The sequence below is a fragment of the Carcharodon carcharias genome, chromosome 23 (assembly GCF_017639515.1).
Source record: "Carcharodon carcharias isolate sCarCar2 chromosome 23, sCarCar2.pri, whole genome shotgun sequence".
NCBI classification, from domain to species: domain Eukaryota; kingdom Metazoa; phylum Chordata; class Chondrichthyes; order Lamniformes; family Lamnidae; genus Carcharodon; species Carcharodon carcharias.
Window position 1 is genome coordinate 9,132,771 of NC_054489.1, and position 18,774 is coordinate 9,151,544.

At 42.6% G+C, this 18,774-nt stretch overlaps 1 protein-coding gene across 1 annotated transcript in view; it reads left to right on the forward strand.

Moving 5' to 3' along the window:
• LOC121294019 (CDGSH iron-sulfur domain-containing protein 3, mitochondrial-like) overlaps positions 1–17,206 on the forward strand; it is a 55,174-nt gene extending 37,968 nt beyond the window's left edge. The window contains exon 3 of the mRNA XM_041217503.1: positions 13,890–17,206. Coding sequence (XP_041073437.1) covers positions 13,890–14,078 — 189 coding nt within the window. The 3' untranslated portion in view covers positions 14,079–17,206. The remainder of the gene's footprint in view (positions 1–13,889) is intronic.
• The last annotated feature ends 1,568 nt before the right edge of the window (positions 17,207–18,774 follow it).

Genomic DNA, 18,774 nt, shown 5'->3' on the forward strand with positions numbered 1-18,774 from the left:
CAAAAAAATTTTTTGGATTGGGGGAGAGTGGATTTTAGTAAAATAAGGCAGGATCTGGCCAAGGTAGACTGGGAACAGTTACTTGTGGGGAAATCTACAGAGGAACAGTAGGGGGTGTTCAAAAAGGAAATGGGGAGAGTACAGGCTCAACATGTTCCCTCTAGGGTGATAGGAAGGAGTAACAAGCCCAGAGAACCTGGATGACCAGAGATATTCAGCTTATGATGAGAAGGAAAAGAGAGGCTTTTAGCAGGTACAAGGGAAGCAAATCAGCAGAGACATTACTGGAGTACAGACAGTGCAGGGTGGAGTTTAAGAAAGCAATTAGGAGAGCAAAGAGGGATATGAGAAAGCTCTGGCTGGTAAAAGTAAGGAAAATCCCAAGATATTCTATAAGTATATCAATGGGAAGAGGATAACCAGGGAAAGAGTAGGGCCCATAAGGGACCAAGGGGACAATCTATGGGTGGAGCCAGAGGATATCGCTAGAGTGTTGAATGAATACTTCACATCCGTCTTCACACAAGAGAATAAGGCTGAAGGTATCAAACTCGGGGGAGAGACTGCGAGGTTCTTAAGCAAATTGATATTGGGAGTGACAAGGTATTGAAGGTGTTGGCAGGCTTAAAAGTGGACAAATCTCCAGGTCCGGATGATTTGTGTCCCAGACTGCTGAGGGAGGCAAGGGAGGAGATCGCAGGGGCTCTGACCCAAATTTTTAATTCCTCTCTGGCCACGGGGGAGGTGCCAGAGGACTGGAGAACAGCTAATGTGGTTCCACTATTTAAGAAGGGTTGTAGAGATAAGCCAGGGAACTACAGGCCAGTGAGTCTCAGTCAGTGGTAGGGAAACTATTGGAGAAATTTCTATTGGAGAGTATCTATCTCCACTTGGAGAGGCAAGGTTTGATCAGGGATAGTCAGCGGCTTTGTCAGAGGGAGGTCATGCCTAACAAATGTGATTGAATGTTTTGAGGAGGTGACCAGGTGTGTAGATGAGGGGAGTGCAGTTGATGTAGTTTATATGGATTTCAGCAAAGCCTTTGACAAGGTCCCACATGGGAGACTTATAAAGAAGGCAACGGCACATGGGATACAGGGTAATTTGATAAGGTGGATTCAAAATTGGCTTAGTTGTAGAAGACAGAGGGTGATGACAGAAGGATGCTTTAGTGACTGGAAGCCAGTGTCCAGTGGCATACCACAGGGATCTGTGCTCAGTCCCCTATTATTTGTCATTTATATAAACGACATAGATGACTATGTGGGGGGTAGGATTAGTAAGTCTGCAGATGAACCAAAGATTGGCTGGGTGGTTACTAGTGAGGTTGAGTGTCCTGGGCTACAGGAAGATATAGACGGGATGGTCAAATGGGCAGATAAGTGGCAGTTGGAATTTAACCCTGAAAAGTGTGAGGTGATACACTTTGGAAGGAGCAATTTGACAAGGAAGTATTCAGTGAATGACCTGGCACTAGGAAGCTCTAAGGAACAAAGGGACCTTGGTATGTGTGTCCATAGATCTCTAAAGGCGGAGGAGCATGTTAGTGGGGTGGTGAAAAAGGCATATGGGACACTTGCCTTTATCAATCGAGGCATAGATTACAAAAGTAGGGAGGTCATGTTGGAGTTGTATAGAACCTTGGTGAGGCCACAGCTGGAGTACTGTGTGCAGTTCTGGTCACCACATTATAGGAAGGATGTGATTGCACTGGAGGGGGTGCAGAGGAGATTCACCAGGATGTTGCCTGGGATGAAACATTTAAGTCATGAAGAGAGGTTGGATAGACTTGGGTTGTTTTCGTTGGAGCAGAGGAGACTGAGGGCCGACCTGATCGAGGTGTACAAGATTATGAGGGGCTTAGACAGGGTGGATAGGGAGCAGCTGTTTCCCTTAGTTGAAGGGTCAGTCACAAGGGGGCATAAGTTCAAGGTGAGGGGCAGGAGGTTTAGGGGGTATGTGAGGAAAAACTTTTTTACCCAGAGGGTGGTGACGGTCTGGAATGCACTGCCTGGGAAGGTGGTGGAGGCGGGTTGCCTCACATCCTTTAAAAAGTACCTGGATGAGCACTTGGCACGTCATAACATTCAAGGCTATGGGGCCAAGTGCTGGTAAATGGGATTAGGTAGGTAGGTCAGGTGTTTCTCACGTGTCGGTGCAGACTCAATGGGCCGAAGGGCCTCTTCTGCATTGTGATTCTGAATGAGAAGGTTGTGGATTCAAAGTGCCACTCCAGAGACATGAGCACAAAATCTAGGCTGACAACACCAGGCCTTTACTTTGCACCTGACCATTGGAGAATTGGGAAAACATTTCCATTCCCAGCACTGCCATCCTCAAGGGTCTCAAAAATCACCAACTAATACAATCTTAAAGAACTCCTGTGGTATTCTGAAACATCACCTGTGATTTTTGTGCTTCTACAGATTTTTGGGACAGGGAGACTAGGAGTTCAAACTTGAGCAAGTGCCAGATGCTGAATGTCAGCAAGAGAAATTGATCAGTATTTTAGTTTCACTCCTTGACTATGGGTGGCTGGCTGCCAATTGCGATGGGCAGGTTTTGCTGTCTGGTCTCTGGTGACCTGTTGCCTTCTGTTGCCTGCTTAAGGTGGATGGGTGGTTTTCAAAGGAAGATAGATCACAATATCTTTGAAATGATGTGAAGCTAGGAACAGTAGAGGAGCAGAGAGCATTCAGAGTCTTAAGCGCATAAATCAGTAATATTAGACATAACTTAAAAAGACTAATGGAGCATTGGCTTTATCTCAAGTGGGCTGGAATACAAAAGGGTGGAAGTTACAGTTTTATAAAGCTTGAGTTAGACCCATTTTAAGGGCTGCTTTCAGTTCTGGTCACCACACTTCAGGGAGGGTAGATTGACTTTGGAGGGGATGCAGCGCAGATTTACCAGATTAACCTTAAAATGAGCAGTAGGTTGTCCAGATAGGTCAATTGAAAATTTCAAAACTCTGATAAATATTTGTTAGACAAGGGTATTAAGGGCAAAGAGGCCAAGCTGGAATTAACATACAGATGAGTTATGATCTAATATGAATGGTGTGACAGGCTCGAGGAGCTGAATGGCCAGCTCCTATGTCTATGGTCTTATGTTTCCAGTGGCTGGCTGCTGATTGAGGATGAATGGTTTCTGCAGGTGACAGTTGTCGGGTTGATGAGTCTGAAGAGTTTATATGGCTCAGCTACGTCATTAGATAAATATCACTGTGGGTAATTTTCAGCCTTGCTGCAAGGGCACTAACCTGGCAAAGCAGATTGATTGTTCTTTATCTAACCAACCAGATTGTCATCCTGTTAATTACAATTTAATGAAAATTGGGTGGGTTCTATCAGTGGTTTGGTGATCCACTCTGCCAGGTTTATTACCCACACACACAGTTGTTTACTCCATGAGTAATCAAGGGAAATGTCTTGTCTCTTTTAGCTGTAGGGTATACTTTTCCACACCTGGAGATATTATAGACATCAAGGCTTTAGAGGTATATAAAGTAAAAAAATGTATTTCAAAACACTGGCACCAAATAAAGTACCCAAAATCATCATTTCAAGCCCCTCAGGATTCAACCACCTCCCCCAACAAAAACAATTTTTTTGCCCCAATAAAATCATTTCTGAAATTGCCATGTCAGCACTGATGATGATGTGCTCTTTACAGTTGAGAGAGTGAGAGTGATTTATCCTGGCTATTAAAGGTAGCAGCATTAAAATAGAACAATAGTTCAAGACCATTCATGGCCTTTCTCCACCCTGTCTCTACAATCTTCTTCAATTCTCATTTTCAAAAGCTACCTTTTACTCTTCCAACTTTGAGGTTCTGTATAACCAGTTCACCATTGGTAGTAAAGCAGTCTATACCCAAAGAATGGGGGGCTCGCTAGCACAAACAGTAGTTGAGGCAAATTATGTATTTTAGGGGAATATTAAGAAGCATATGAGAGAGAAAGGAATAAAAGATTATGCTGAGTAAGATGAAGAGGGGTGGGAGGAGGTTCACGTGGAGCATAAAAAACCGTCATGGACAAGTTGGGTCAAATGGCCTCTTTATGTGCTCTAGACTCTATGTAAAGCTTTCAGCAACCACCTGCAAAGCAGCTTTGGACATTTCACAGTATGAATGGCTCTATAGAATTAAGAGCTTCTATGGTTTTGCTAGAAATAACAAGGATAGGAAATCTTACTGCTAAATATACAATAGCACTACACATAGCAATCAGGAAATTATATCTTGAAGTTACTGAATCATATTGGCTTTACATGTATGTACTTTTAGTGAGGGCGAGGGTTACTGGAGAGAGCTGAACTGTTGATTAATCCACCTCCCTCCTCCCATGACCTAGGACACCGAGACTAGGTGAAGCCAGTTCACTCAGTCCATATCAGGAATGCAACCTGGGCCTTTTCTGGTTGGTGTGAGCTGTGACTGAACGTCATTAAGTCTGTGGAGCTCATAAAGATCACATGCAACTGATTCCAATTCATGTAGACTCTGAGGTACTGTGGTATTGGAACTATTAAGTTACTATTTTTTTCTTGAAGTTCCTATAATCTCTTAAGGGGTAGATTCACCACATGGTGTAATGATGATTCAAGTAGACCAGAAAGTCTCTATTTTTGTTTTCTTGACTAAAAAAGAACTTTCATTCATATTGCTCCTTTTATGAGGTCCCAAAGCAACTCACAGCCTTAAATACTCCTGAAGTGTTGTTAGTGTTGTAATGCAGGATATGTGGCAGCCAATTTACACACAGCAAGTTCCCACATGCAACAATGCACTAATGACCAGATCATCTGTGTTAGTGTTGTTGATTTTAGGATAAATATTAGCCGGCACAGCACTGCTCTTGAAAATAGTGCCATAGGATCATTTACGTCCAACTGAGAGGGGAGACAGGGCTGCGGAGATGCAAAAGATGGCACCTTCAACAGTGCACCATTCCCTCACTACTAAGCTGGGAGTGCCTGCCTGGATTACGTGTTTACTTGTAAGTCTCTGGAGTGGGACTTGAACGCACAACATTCTGACTCAGAAGGAAGAGTGTTACTCACTGAGCCAAAGCTGGCACTTGAGTTGGGTAACCTTAACTAGGATGGGGAGTGGAGCAGGAGGACTACAATTGATCTCATGGACCAGAGAAAGTTGATTTTAAAAAAATCACCTGAGAATCTCACTTTTCATTGCTGACCAGTGACCAATATTGGAAATTGTATACTTGTGGATGTTGGATGAGATCACAATTGGATTTGACCATAGCCACCCTGTAAAATCAAATAGCCTGGTCATCCTCCCTAGCTACTGTCATACATGATGAATGGTCACTTGGTCAAGGTAGCAAGAGAGCTGTACGTACCTGTGAGTCAACCAGATGACAGGATGAATAAGAATACTTTTTTATTAACCACACAACTGATTCCACTCCTCTGATCTGCAGAAGCCAGATTATTGTAAGAATGACTGTAAAGTCATCTTGCTATTCTCATGGTTCTGTTGACCTGCGTAGCTGTATACAATGCAACAGAATATTATGTTCAATATTCTTGATGTGTACAGAACAAGAACACTTCTAAGGCTTTATTTCTTTTCAAGGAAGCATTGCTGTGTTAAATGTGACTTAACACAACAAAGAAATCTTGTAAAACAAGGTTTTTAAAACCCTAAACTATGAATAAACTCAGGGGGTTACCACTAGAAACACTATATTAAAGTTTTTGACTCCTTTTGGTACTTTAGTGTAATGACTCATTAACCACACTCTTTAAAAATGCGGCTTGGCAGTTTAAACTTACACCCTATTGCACACATGGGCAGCTGTGTAGTCCTATTCCATGTACACATGAGCACTATTGTGTCATTTTCCTTCTCTCCTGTTCCTAGAAACATGTGAGGAAATCCATTTCTTCTCCCAGAGTCCAGCATATTGGATTTTCAGAACAACTTATGTGCCTGGGTCATTTGCATGACTGCAATGACATTGGGCTGGATTTTACAGTGCCCCCCACCCCCCCACCACCTCATCACCCCCCGGCCCCACCCACTGGGCATGTTTTTAGTAGGGGGTGGGTGGGCAAGTAAAATATGACGGATAGCTAGCCCACACCTTCCTGCTCACCCCTGAACTGTTCTACGTAAAAGAGTAGGAGGGCGGGCACCAAAATTGGCAGCCTGTCTGCCATTTAAAAAAATAATTAACAGGTAATTGAGCTCGTTAACAAGCCCATTAGTTCGAATATTATGATGCCCATGCCATAAAATGGTTGGCATGGGCAGGGGAGCACAATTGGATAGGTTGTTAAAAGACAGGGAGGAAGGGTTGGGTACATCCCTCTGGTGATGCCTTGTGCACATCTGGGGCACCCCCCCTCCTCCCCTCCCCTCCCTTAGGTGTTACCCTCACCCTTTGTCAGTTGCCGCCTAGACAGCAAAACCCGTTCCCTCGTGCCTCTCCCTAGGCTCCCCGATCCCTCCCTACCCAATACTTTTGACTTACCTCACTCCGATATTCATGTTGCCTTCATTTCGGGACATACTTGCAGTTCCAGCAGTGCCCAGTGCTGTGTTCTGCCAATCTGATGGCCGGCAGCTCTTGAGGGCAGAACCTGATCCCACGGAGGGGTGGAAGTCCCGCACTCACCTCCGTAAGGCCGCCAGGAGCATGTGATGGCTGCAGGGCGGCCTTGTTTAACATTGGTTGGCCTGGGACTGACATTTCTTCCGGTGAAGGAGGAGTGGGGGGGTGTGGTGTAGCAGTATGTGCCCCCACCCAACCCAACCCAACCCAACCCCGACTTAAAATTAAGTTCATTATAAGAGTGGGGTGGGGAAGATTTCTAAAGCACCAACTGGGAAAAATGCTAAATTATGCAAGAAATATACACTTACTACAATTATCAACGATGCTTTGAAGCACTTACACTGCAAATTTTCTGCTCATTAACACCAGGAATGTTAATGATTAAGAATCAAGCCTCTTCCATTTCAGGCACTTAGTGGCAGCTTTGAGCATTCCCAGATACATTGCAGTTAGATTTTGTAGTAATACATCATCTTTCCAGCAATAAAACAGGTCATTCAGCCAAACAGGTCTATGCTGCTGTTTATTCCCCACATGAGCCTCCTTCCACATTGCTTCATCTCACCATAACCTTTTGTTCCTTCCTCCTGTACTTATATAGCTTCCCCTTAAATGTATCTCTGCTTTTCACCTGAACCACTCCATTTGATAACAATTTCCACTCTTTGAGTAAAGTTGTAAAGAGCTTAACTTCAGAAGAAGCATTTCTCAGCCATGGCTTATTTGGTAGAATTTTTGTCTCTGTATGAGTCAGAAGGTTTTAGTTTCAGCTCTCACTCCAGAGACTTCGAATATGAAAATCTAGGCTGAAACTCCAGTGTGGCATTTGAGGGAATGCTTCATTGTCAGAGGAGTCATTAAAGCAAGACCCTCTGGGGTGGATGCAAAAGATCCCAAGGCACAGTTTTGAAAAAGAGCAGAAAATTATCCACAATGCCCTGGCCAATAGTGATCCCTCAAGCAACATCATTAAAATAGATTATCTGGTCATTATATCTCATTGCTGTTTGTGGGACTGTGCCTTGAACAGATTGACTGCTGTGTTTCTGACAACTTTGGCTACACTTCAGAATTGCTTCATTCACTGTAAAGTGCTTTGGGATATCCTGCGGTTGTTTAAGGAATGAAAGTCTTTTTTCTTTCACTCACCTCCATTGTGATGTTTCCTGCAACAGGCATCCTATGGCTTGACTGAAATTACCCATTTGATGCTGAAGTGTGGAATTTTGTGCAATGAGCTTTGTTAGAAGTTAGTTGACACTGACCAAACTCATTGCACATAGGTGCACTATGGCTTTGGAAAGAAATGGCATAGAGGTAACATCACTAATAATCGTCAGGCTCAGGTTAGTGCTCTTGTGACACTGGCTCACATCCCACTGCGGCAGCTGGTGGAATTTAAATTCAATTAATAAAATCTGGAATTGAAAGCTAGTCTCAGTAATGGTGACCATGAAACTATCATTGACTTTTGTTAACAACCCACCTGGCTCATTAATGTCCGTTTAGGGAAGGAAATCTGCCATCCTTACCTGGTCTGGCCTACATGTGACCACAGACCAACAGCAATGTGGTTGACTCTTAACTGCCCTCTGAAATAGCCCAGCAAGCCACTCAGTTCAAGGGCAATTAAGGATGGGCAACAAATGCTGCCCTTGCCAGCGATGCCCACATCCCATGAAAGAATAAGGAAAAACAGAGGAGCTTTCATCCGATCAATGTGGCTGGATTTGAGCCTTGGTTCTAGAGACCATAGAAAGGTCAGTGTCTAATGAACTACCCCAGCCTGTAGCTTGGAGGGTTTTTAAAAGTGAATATCCTGTTAAGCTTAAGCCTTTTTGCAGTCGTTTATTGGCCAGTTCTCAAAATTAGCTGCAGGCAGGAAAAAGAAGAAGGTTACGGGAACATTAATCTGCACAGTCTGTAATGTGCAGATATTAAAAAATAACCGTTTTCATAGAATTTTACAAATTTCAGCACAGAAGGAGGTTATTTAGTTTTGCCTGATGTCTGTTCATTAAAGTTATCAACTCTAATCCAATTTCCCTTCTCTTGCTCTGTATTCTTTAATATTTTTCTTCAAGTATGTTATTAAATTGTATTTTGAACGCTATGATTGACTTAGCTTCAAGAGCCACTATGCTTATTCACTCCATATTCTCATACTCCCCTTATGTGGAAAACCATCCTTCCCCATGATGTCTTTATGGTATTAATCCCAAATTTATTCCTCATTGTTTCTGATTTCTTGACCAAATTTCAATATTTATATTTTAAACTCTCTAAATTTTTTGAATGCTTCTATTAGATACCTTCTAACTACCTCTGCTGCAGAGAATCCAGCTCCTCCTAATCAATGGGCGGAATTTTGTTCTCACAGCGGGGGTCCCGCCGACAAGCCCAAAAACAGCTTTTGGGGGGTTGGGGGGTGCAGGGGGAAGTGCGAGAGGGCAGTCCCGGTTCAGCGGTCTGTGGTTACCTGGGGCTGTATTAAGTCCATAAGACTATAAGACATAGGAGCAGAAATTAGGCCATTCGGCCCATCGAGTCTGCACCGCCATTCAATCATGGCTGATGAGTTTCTCAGCCCCATTCTCCCATCTTCTCCCCATAACCTTTGATCCCCTTACCAATCAAGAACCTGTCTATCTCAGTCTTAAATACACTCAGATACACTCGGTCTTAAATACACTAAAAACAATGTATTTTACAAGTGGTAGCCAACTAATTGATCCAGTCCCCATTAAGTATGGTTGGCTGCCCCGAGGAGCTGCTGCTGGCCCTTCTCACACCGGGCAAGGTGGCCACTGCTGGGACAGCACCTGGAAGAAGAGGACACCATGGAAGGGCAGCCAGCGCCTTCCCAACCAGGTCAGTGGAGTGTGGGAGAACCAGGGCCTGCAGGTTTGGTGAGGACAGGTGGTACCATTGCCATGGGGGTGACCTTTGCCACCAGGGAGTGGCCCCTCTGTTGGCTAAAGAGTGCCTGAATAAGAGGATCCTCTGTCCCTGGGCCAGCTGGGACTCTGCCATTGTTTACTTGGTGGTTTCCCCAAGTGGTGGTGGTGGGGGGGCTCAGCCTCTACTGGTAAAATGCCAGTGGCAGTGGGTAATTGACCACTTAGGTGATTGAATTGGCCTCTGGTGGGGGCGGGCCCATCTGCCCCCTTCCCCACCACTGGCAAGATGGCATGGCAGCCAGAAGAAGATGGGCACTCTAACTCCCACTTTCCCTCACTATTTTACGAGCCAGCACCCCCCCCCCCCCCCCCCCCCCCCCCCCCCCCCGCCTCCCAGCCCATCCCAAGATGTCTGGTAAAATTCAGCCCCTTATTCTCTGCTCCCTGCGAATAAATTAAATTTTGCATTTTTTCTATGCCTTCGATATCCTTCTTTTTGAGATTCCCAAAGCTGCGACCTAAAGATGTTCTTTGCAAAGAGTCATCATCAACTCTTAACTTTTGTATTCTGTGCCTCTGTAACGTGTATAAAGTCCAGATTTTCATTTGCCCCTTTTATGAATTTTTTGCATATGCAATCGAGCTTTTGAAAATCTACAAATTTGATCTTTTCAACCTGTTTATTCCAGTACATTAATTTATTAATTAATGTCTCATTGGACTGTCAAGCAATAGTCTTCATCACTGATGCTAATACCTCTCCTTTTCAATCAACATTGCGCCTTTTCCCCTAATTTGAAAGAAGTGACTTCGCTCAGTTTTAACTCCATGGCAGTGTCAGCTTAGCCTCAGTATGTAAATCTGCCTGCCTCTGAATCACCACGTTGTGGGTTTAAGTCTCACTCCAGAGTCGTGAAGGCTGACATTCACAATACAGTACCAAGGGAGTGCTGCACTGTTGGAGGTGTTGTCTTTCAGCTGAAGGTCCATCTGTTCTTTCAAGTGGATGTAAAAGATTCATTAGCATTGTTCAAAGAAGAGTAGGGGAATGTCCTGATAAAATTTATACCGCAACCAATATTACTAGAGCAGATTATCTGGTTATTTTAATATTGTCGTTTGTGGGAGCTTGCTGTGCAAAACTTGGCTACTGTGCTTTCTACTTTACATTGCAAAGTACTTTGTTGGCTCTAGAGTGCTTTGGACAGTCCAGAGGTTGTGAAAAGTTGTATAAATACAACACAACACAAAAGTTCATCTTTTATGAGAGTAGTGGAAAACGCAACGGCCATGGGACTTTATCTGATTGGCACTATTTTGGGGTACAATCAGTACGATGAAAAACAGATGAATTAACCATTTATTTCATTGGTGTTTATGAGTTCTTGCTGTGCAAATGGCTGTCATATCCCCTGCATAGCAACAGTCAAGATAATTCATTGTACATGAAACTCTTTTAGGATAATTCAGAAATCTGATGAACAAAATAGGAACACAGTAGACTGCTCAGCCCTTTGAGTCTGCTCCGCCATTCAATAGAATCTTGGCTGATTTTCTGCCTCAACTCCACCCTTCCGCATCTTCCCTCATCGCTCCTACTTCCCTCAACTACCGTACTCCCCCCACATCCTGCACCTGAAAATCCACTGACCTCTGCTCCAAATACACTTAACAACCAGGGATCCATAGCCCCGGGGACAGAGAACTCCAAAAATTCACAATCCTCATGCCGATGAACCCCCACCTCAAGACCACGCCCTACAATTCCAGAACTCCCAGCCAACGAAAATAGCCCTTCCCCAACATCCATCCCTCCAAAAGTCCCCAGAAAATGTTATAGGTTTGAATGAGGTCACCGTCCAGCCTTCCAAACGCCAAGGGACACTGGCCCAGTCTACTCAATCATTCCTAATAGGACAATACCCTTTGTGGTATATAAGTGAACGTTTCATTTGACTGATGTGGTAAGCAATTTGGACAATGTCAAATGGGAGGGGAGAATCGGACAAAGTCTGTTTCTTCACTGGAAAAATGAGCCATCAAAATCCCAACCAAGATCTGGTAAAACTCAACCAACTTGTGGCAAATGTGTCTTCATTGTCAGCCAGCCCAGATCATCGAAACTTGCAGCTGAGGGTCACATGTAGAAGCCCTTGAACATCCGGACTCAAAAGAGATCATTTTTCTTTTCACACTTTTTAATCTATTTTTTGACAGTTCTACTTCTGAGTAGGAATGTGAAGCAGATCAGATCAACTTTGAATTTATAACATTGACCTCGCTCGACATGGACAAATAAGGGATTTTTCTCAGAGAAAAATAATATGTTGTAGCCTTGAGGGCCCAAGTATATCTCTTCCATTATCCATTCAAATATCAGCACAACCCTGCATAAGAATGATTGCAATATGTAGAGGAGGAAAGCAAAGATTCAGCTTTCTTTATGAATTTTGAACAAGGGCGATTGTCTTGTAGCCAAACAAACTTTGGCAGCAAAGTTGAGAAATAATCTGGGTTAGAAATGAGCCACTGTCCCCCTCCCTTATCTGCTTCAGTCCATCTGTCAGTTTGTGATGAAAATTGAATTCTGATGGGACAACTATCAGTGACAACTTGATTAATGTCCTCAAACTAGTATCTCCAAGTGAAACAGTAACTGAGTTCAGATAAGTATTACCTTTAATCTATGACAAGTGACCTATTGAGAATCCTCCAAGAGTCTTTGCAAAGTTGTGTGCTTGTGTTTTTTCCTCAGCCTTCCTTTTCTTTCACCCGTTTTCTCTCCCCTTCCTCAGAGGCATTGATCCCTTCCTGCTGTATAGTCCTCCACATGTACTGAGTGCCTTACAGTACGCTCAGCCACCATTCTTTAAGTTAGTTTTAGGAGGCTGGTCAAGTATGGGACACATTACAGCTGAACCAGATTCTACTTTCAGCCCAGATCCGTCCACATGAGCCTTGCTTTCTCTCTTCCTCTCCATCTCTCTTTCTTGCTCTCTTCTCCCTTCCTCTCATTTGGAAATGGTTGCAGGATGATGGTCATGAACATCAAGCTGTTTATCCTTCTCGAATGGAGATTGAGACCAGTTGATATGTCACTGGTGCCATTATGGTGAAGTTCAGCAGACACTTCCTAACCCAACACAGTTTTAGTTTTTGTCCATTTTCAGAGTGGTTCAAGTGAATCCCAAGTTAATGTCCACCACCTGCATAAAATTAAACACAATTAATATACAATTAACAGCTATTGAGTATATTCAAGACACAGGTCGATAGATTTTTGGACACTTAGGGGCCAGAATATTGCTGTTGACATGCAGGGACACGCCAATGCGCAAAATGACACGAGATGACATCGGGCGTGCGTCCTGACTTCATTTAGATCTCTCATTCAGCGGGCGTGCACCAGAGGCAGCTGCGCGCCCACCGAACTGTTAACGGCCTATTAAGGCCATTAAAAAAGTAATCAAGCTTATTACCAACACTGCCCGTCCAACCTGAAGGTTGGTGGACAGGCAAAGAGCCCATGCGGCCTTCATGTTTTTCAGGAAACCTCATCCATGGGTGGGATAAGGTTTCCTGAAGGGTTTATTAAATAAATAAAAACTTTTTCCCGAAATATAAAAACATGTCCCATCTCCTGTGACAGTCACATGAGGGGACATGTTTAAATAACTTTTTAAATGCTTTATTCAATTATTTTAATATCAACTTAATCTCCCTGAGACAGCTCCGTGCCTCAGGGAGATTGCTGCACTCTTTGGCATGCATGTGCGATAGAGCGCAGGCCCCGACTCGCCCTCCTCACCCCGCCCACACAGGTAGAGCTGAGCACTACTAGCTGGGCGGGCCTTAATTGGCCCACCCATGTAAAATGGTGGCACGCAGCCAGCGATTGGCTCCACGCCTGCTCCTGTCCAGCCCACCTGACATAGGTTAAGATGCTGCCCAGGGAATCAAGTGGTATAAGGATAGGGAAAGAAAGTGGAGTTGAAGTAGAAGATCAGCCATGAACTTATTGAATAGCAGAGTGGGCTTGAAGGGCCATATTAGTATAGGGTTGTGTTTCTACACCAATCCAGTAGTTTTATGGTCAGTATTATTGATATTAGCTTTTTTGTTTAATTCCAGATTTATTTATTAAATTTACCAACTACCACAGTTAAATTTGAACTCATGTTGCCAGATGACTAGTCCAGACCTCTTGATTACTAGTCCAGTAGGATAACCACCATGCTATCACTATCCCCTAACATAACAATGTAATGCCTCATGAATTTACATGTCATCCTGCCCCTATTTCTTATGTTAGGTTCATATGCAACACAAACTCCAAGCCAGTGTATATTGCGATCTATATATTTTTTTCTAACCAAGTAGCTTTTCTTTCTTCTCTTTAGCCATTCTGTGATGGGACCCACAGGTCCGTCCCTTCAGCTCCCACTCCACTGAGGTTCAAACTGGAGGAGGCGAAGAAGGTGTGGCTGTGTGGCTGCAAACAGACCAAACGCCCTCCGTACTGCGATGGCACTCACAAAGAGGGCTGGATCCAACAGGCTGCTCTCCATGCAAGCCCCCATTTGGAATAGAACTGAGACACAAGGTGCTGTACAAGCAACAACACACGCTACAAAAAAAAAATCTCTGTTCACCTGCTGTAACTTTTTTTTTAAAAGCAGTTAAGGGTTAAGAATTTCTGTCCTATGTGGGATTATAAAAATTTGAGTTAAACTGAACAGTAGTTCCTGTTTAAGGAGAAAAAAATGCAAATAAAAAGGACTGAAATGATTTTCAGTAAAAATCAACATAAAGGCAATCACTCCATAAACTTTTCATTGTTATGCTTTAATTTTCACTTCTGGTTTAGTTACACACTTGTAAACATATTTAAAAAGTATGGAACTCTGTCTCCTACATGCTTTAGTTCTGTCTTGTTTTTAAATTGTCTTGGTCCAATAGCAATAAATCTCACAAATGTGTAACAGAATCAATTGAAAGTGGTTTAGATTCTTTCAGGAAGGTTGCAGCTTAGGTGGGATATTTTGGGAAAATTTGGGTGAATTCTAAGCATGCTGATCCAAAATTAATGTGAAAAATAATCCCAAACCTAAGGGAGTTTTGAAAATATCATGGCACTGAAATTTGCCCAGCATCTCCCTGCGTCTTTGGCAGAACCCCAGATAAATGTCCACTTCTAATAGTTTGCATCTCTTTCTGTAACCATTTACAACGTCTCTCCAGGATCCCGCTGGTCTCTAACAGTTGTTACAACGAGAGACTGGGAAAACCTCCCAATCCTATAGAATTTCAGGACCTACGTGTAGGAAAGGATCCAGCTAATTCATTTTCCAGAGGTCTGGTGGAATATTATTCCCCCTTTCCCCCAGTGTGCCTACTCCACTTGGACCCCATCTCCAAATGTTTGAATAGGTAGAAAAAAAATCTAGCTGTGATTTACGGATCTCACAGCCACTAGTGCATACTGGGAAAATTGCAAATTCTTTCAGCCCCAATTTTAACCTGACCTGTCAGGTAGGTTCGGGATCAGGCATGCTTTTCACACAGTTTTACGGTCTGTTCAGTGTTGCACAGGCCCCTTAGCTGTCACCACATTGCGCACCCTTAAACTAGTAAATTGTAGCTTCCACCTGTCAGGATTGTCTCCCTGCAAGATGATAGAGTGCCTTTTTTAAGACAGCTATTTAAAATATGTGAGTGATACAATAACTCATTATATATTTTTCCAGGGGATTTCCCTCAACAAGGGGCGTTCACTGCTCCAACTATTCTGTAACCCATGCAGGTGGCGGGCGACAAAAGCTAGCACTGTTAACAGCTTAATCCTTGCAAGGAACAGCTTTAATATTTCAGAGATTTCTGCCTTTTCAAATCCTACCTAAACCACTGTTTTTAAAAAAACAAAAATAATATTTACTAAACATTCTGGTGTGTCATAAAGAGTAGTGAAGGCATTCATTAAGTCTTCACATTATTTAAGTGCCGTGGTTAAGGTGTTCATGTTAAGTTCCTGCCTGCAGGATTCAATGATGCATGGCATAAATGTGTACAAAGAATTTCAGGAAACCTTTAACACAATGATTTTCTAGTCATTCTCCCTTAAACAATTGATACCAGGAAGAAAGAACTTGCATTTAAATAGCAACTTTCCCAACCTTAGAGCGTCACAAAACACTTTACAGCCAGTGTAATATTTTTGAAGTGCAGCTATTGTTGTAATGTAGGAAAACATTGCAATGGAGATAACACTGCCAAAGCACTTCATTGGCATTAGCACGTTTAGCATTCTAGTCAATAACCTTTGAAGTGCAGTACAAATATTTGCTAGTTTAATTAGCTATTCAGTTGTCTTTGGTGTGGAGATGACTCACTATCCAGTAAAATACCACAAAAATAATTTTAAATTGCACTGATGCTTCTTGTTGCATCATGATCAATTGTAAATTTATTACCGAGGTTGTTAGGCATTCTGATATCTGCACCTTTATGCTGCATGGAATTGGCACTTTAATTGCTCTATAGTGAGTGCCAGATTCATTTCCAAGTAAAGTGGAGCTGTCTGTGTGCATTCTCTAATGTTTGTGTGAAGTTCAGCTCACCAGTGTAACACACACAATGAACCTTATCATTGGACAGTGACCATAACGCATGGGATCGGTTAGGGAAGCAGCTGGAGGCTATGAAGGGGGTGACTGTGGGTCCTTGAAGGCTCAATGAGATGGGCTGAATGGCCTTTCTCCACCCAGTCTTTCTTGTAAACAGCTGACTTAAGATAAATCAGCTGTTAAGAGAAGCTGTTTAAATAAGATTGAAAAAAAATCTGCCCTTGCAACTTATGCTGTGGAGATTGAGTCTCCGCTCAGTGAGTCGCATGCTTACCTCTGAGTCAGAAGGTTGTGGATTCAAGCTCCAATCCTGAGACCTGAACACAAAACTCAAGCTGATACTCCCAGTGTAGTACTGGGAGAGGGCTATACTACCTGAGGGGCTGTCTTTCGGAGGAGACATTAAACCAACGCCTGTTCAGTCTTTTCAGGTAGCTGCAAAAGATCCCATGGAGCTATTTTGAAGAAAGTCAAGGAATTCTCCTCGGTGTTCCGGTCAATAATTAATGCCTCAACCCACATCACTAAAATAGATTATTTGATCGTTAATGTATTGTACGTTTCGAAAACTTGCTGTGCAATTGAGCTAAATTGTGCAATTTAGCTGCCCTGCTTTCTGCATTACAACAGTGACTACACTCCAAAATATTTTGTCATAAAGAGCATAGGAGTATCATGGGAGTCTGGAAGGTGCTATATGGATGCAAGTCTTTCTTTTTTATCTTTTCCACTTGTCTTCTCAGTGAGTGATGTTTAGCTGTAGGGAGACCTAAGATACGGTTTCAGCAGGGGCGTCATTCATAGAACTGTGGCAGATTTTTCCCTCCTTACACTGGGGCTCTGAGGCCATTGGGTGCCTGTCATTTACATTTCCTGGAAGCTCTTAAACCAGACGCTGCTGATATGACAGAGCATTCTGTTTTTCTTTCATACAATTTAATTTATTTCTCTCAAAGAGTTTTTGTAATGTGAAAAACATTTATCTGATGTGAAAGGAGTTTGTCCAGCCTGAGCGAAGATCCATAAATCTCATGATAATTTTGTTGATGTTAAGAATGTATTTACTTGACAATAATTAAAGATTTAATACAATACATGCTGGCTGCTGGAAAGATTTTTTTTGGTGTCTGATGGTTTACATTAGAAATAACCCTGCTCTTCAAGGTCCAATGCAGGTCAAGTTTATTGAAACCTTTGCCAAAGAGAAGATAATGGAGCATCTGAATAGAAATAAGATCATAAATAAAACCAATATAAGTTCATGAAGAGGAGGGCTTATCAATCTAATTAACTGCTTTTGGTTAAGATTGTGACAAAGATGTTTGAAAGGGTTAAAGGAGTGGATGTGGTGTACTTGAATTCCAGTAAGGCCTTTGATTCAGTTCCCCTGGAAAGGTTAGAACTGAGAATCCAGCAGGTATCAGTGGAAATATTTTACAATGTTTAATTAATTGATCAATAGCACCCAAGAGGGTGGCAGGGGTCTTCATCAACCTGGGAAAAAGTTAGCAATGGGGCCCACTGGGATCTGTTTTTGGGACCTCTTTTGTTCAATATCTTCACAAATTACCTAACTCAATCACAATGGCTGAAGTTACAGATGACACAAAGTTAATGAAGATGCTAGACTCCATCAGTGAACAGGATGCCCAAGATTTTGGTTGCTGGTCCTATTATCTCCTTGTGTGGCTCAGTGTCAAATTTTGTTTGATAATGTTCATGTGAAGCACCTTGGGACGTTTTACTATGTTAAGGGTACTATGTAAATTCAAGTTGTTGTGTTTGAATATACTTGGGATTTGGATTAATTTACAGAATGCTATGGAGGATTTTTCATTGTTATCCTCCCTACTCCAAAATATTTCTCCTTCCCTTCCTGGCCTCGCTAGACCATGGGTTTGGGACGGTAATTCTGCTGCCTCAATTTCCATCTCCGCCACTGTTTGACAGGCCAGTGTTGCAGCTGATACTGCTGACTGTCTTCCCACCCCCATTCCTGTAGTGGGAGGGAGGACAGAGATGCCTGGCCACCACATGCTGTCTTCCACATACCAGTACAACGCTGATTATAAACTCAGTAGGCTACACTGGCAAGTCTATGCCCCTCTGTTACTGTTCCACAGTATACCCAATTAGAAAGACATTAACAAACTGACTGAGAACAATGTTTATACGTTTGAAAAGCACAAATGAATTGTTTTATAGTCCACCCATTCCAGAGGTACAGTGTACTCCAGCTTTCACTCTACTGTCTACCCTGTTTATTTAATCTCCTGGTTGAACGTTCCCTGTATAGATTCTCTTTGACCTTCAAAGTTTAGGAATACTTATCTATCGCAGCCTCTCCACTCTTTAACTTGGTCATTCTAGAGACAGCATTCCCAGTTCCAGCATTAGAAAATTGGATTACCTTATCTAATATCTATCCCTGGAAGGTCCAATCCCAATCCAATGCAATTTTGAATTCAAAATTTCAAAATGTAAAGTATTGAACTGAATTTTGTTCTGGTGACCTATGATATAAAAAAGCACTGGCCTTATTTTAAATTGATTAAAATGTTAAGATAGCAAACTTAAGAATTGATTAGAAACTTATTAAATGTTCACAGAGTACAGTAGCATAATGGTATTGAAATTCTGATGAAGAGTTAACAATGACTTC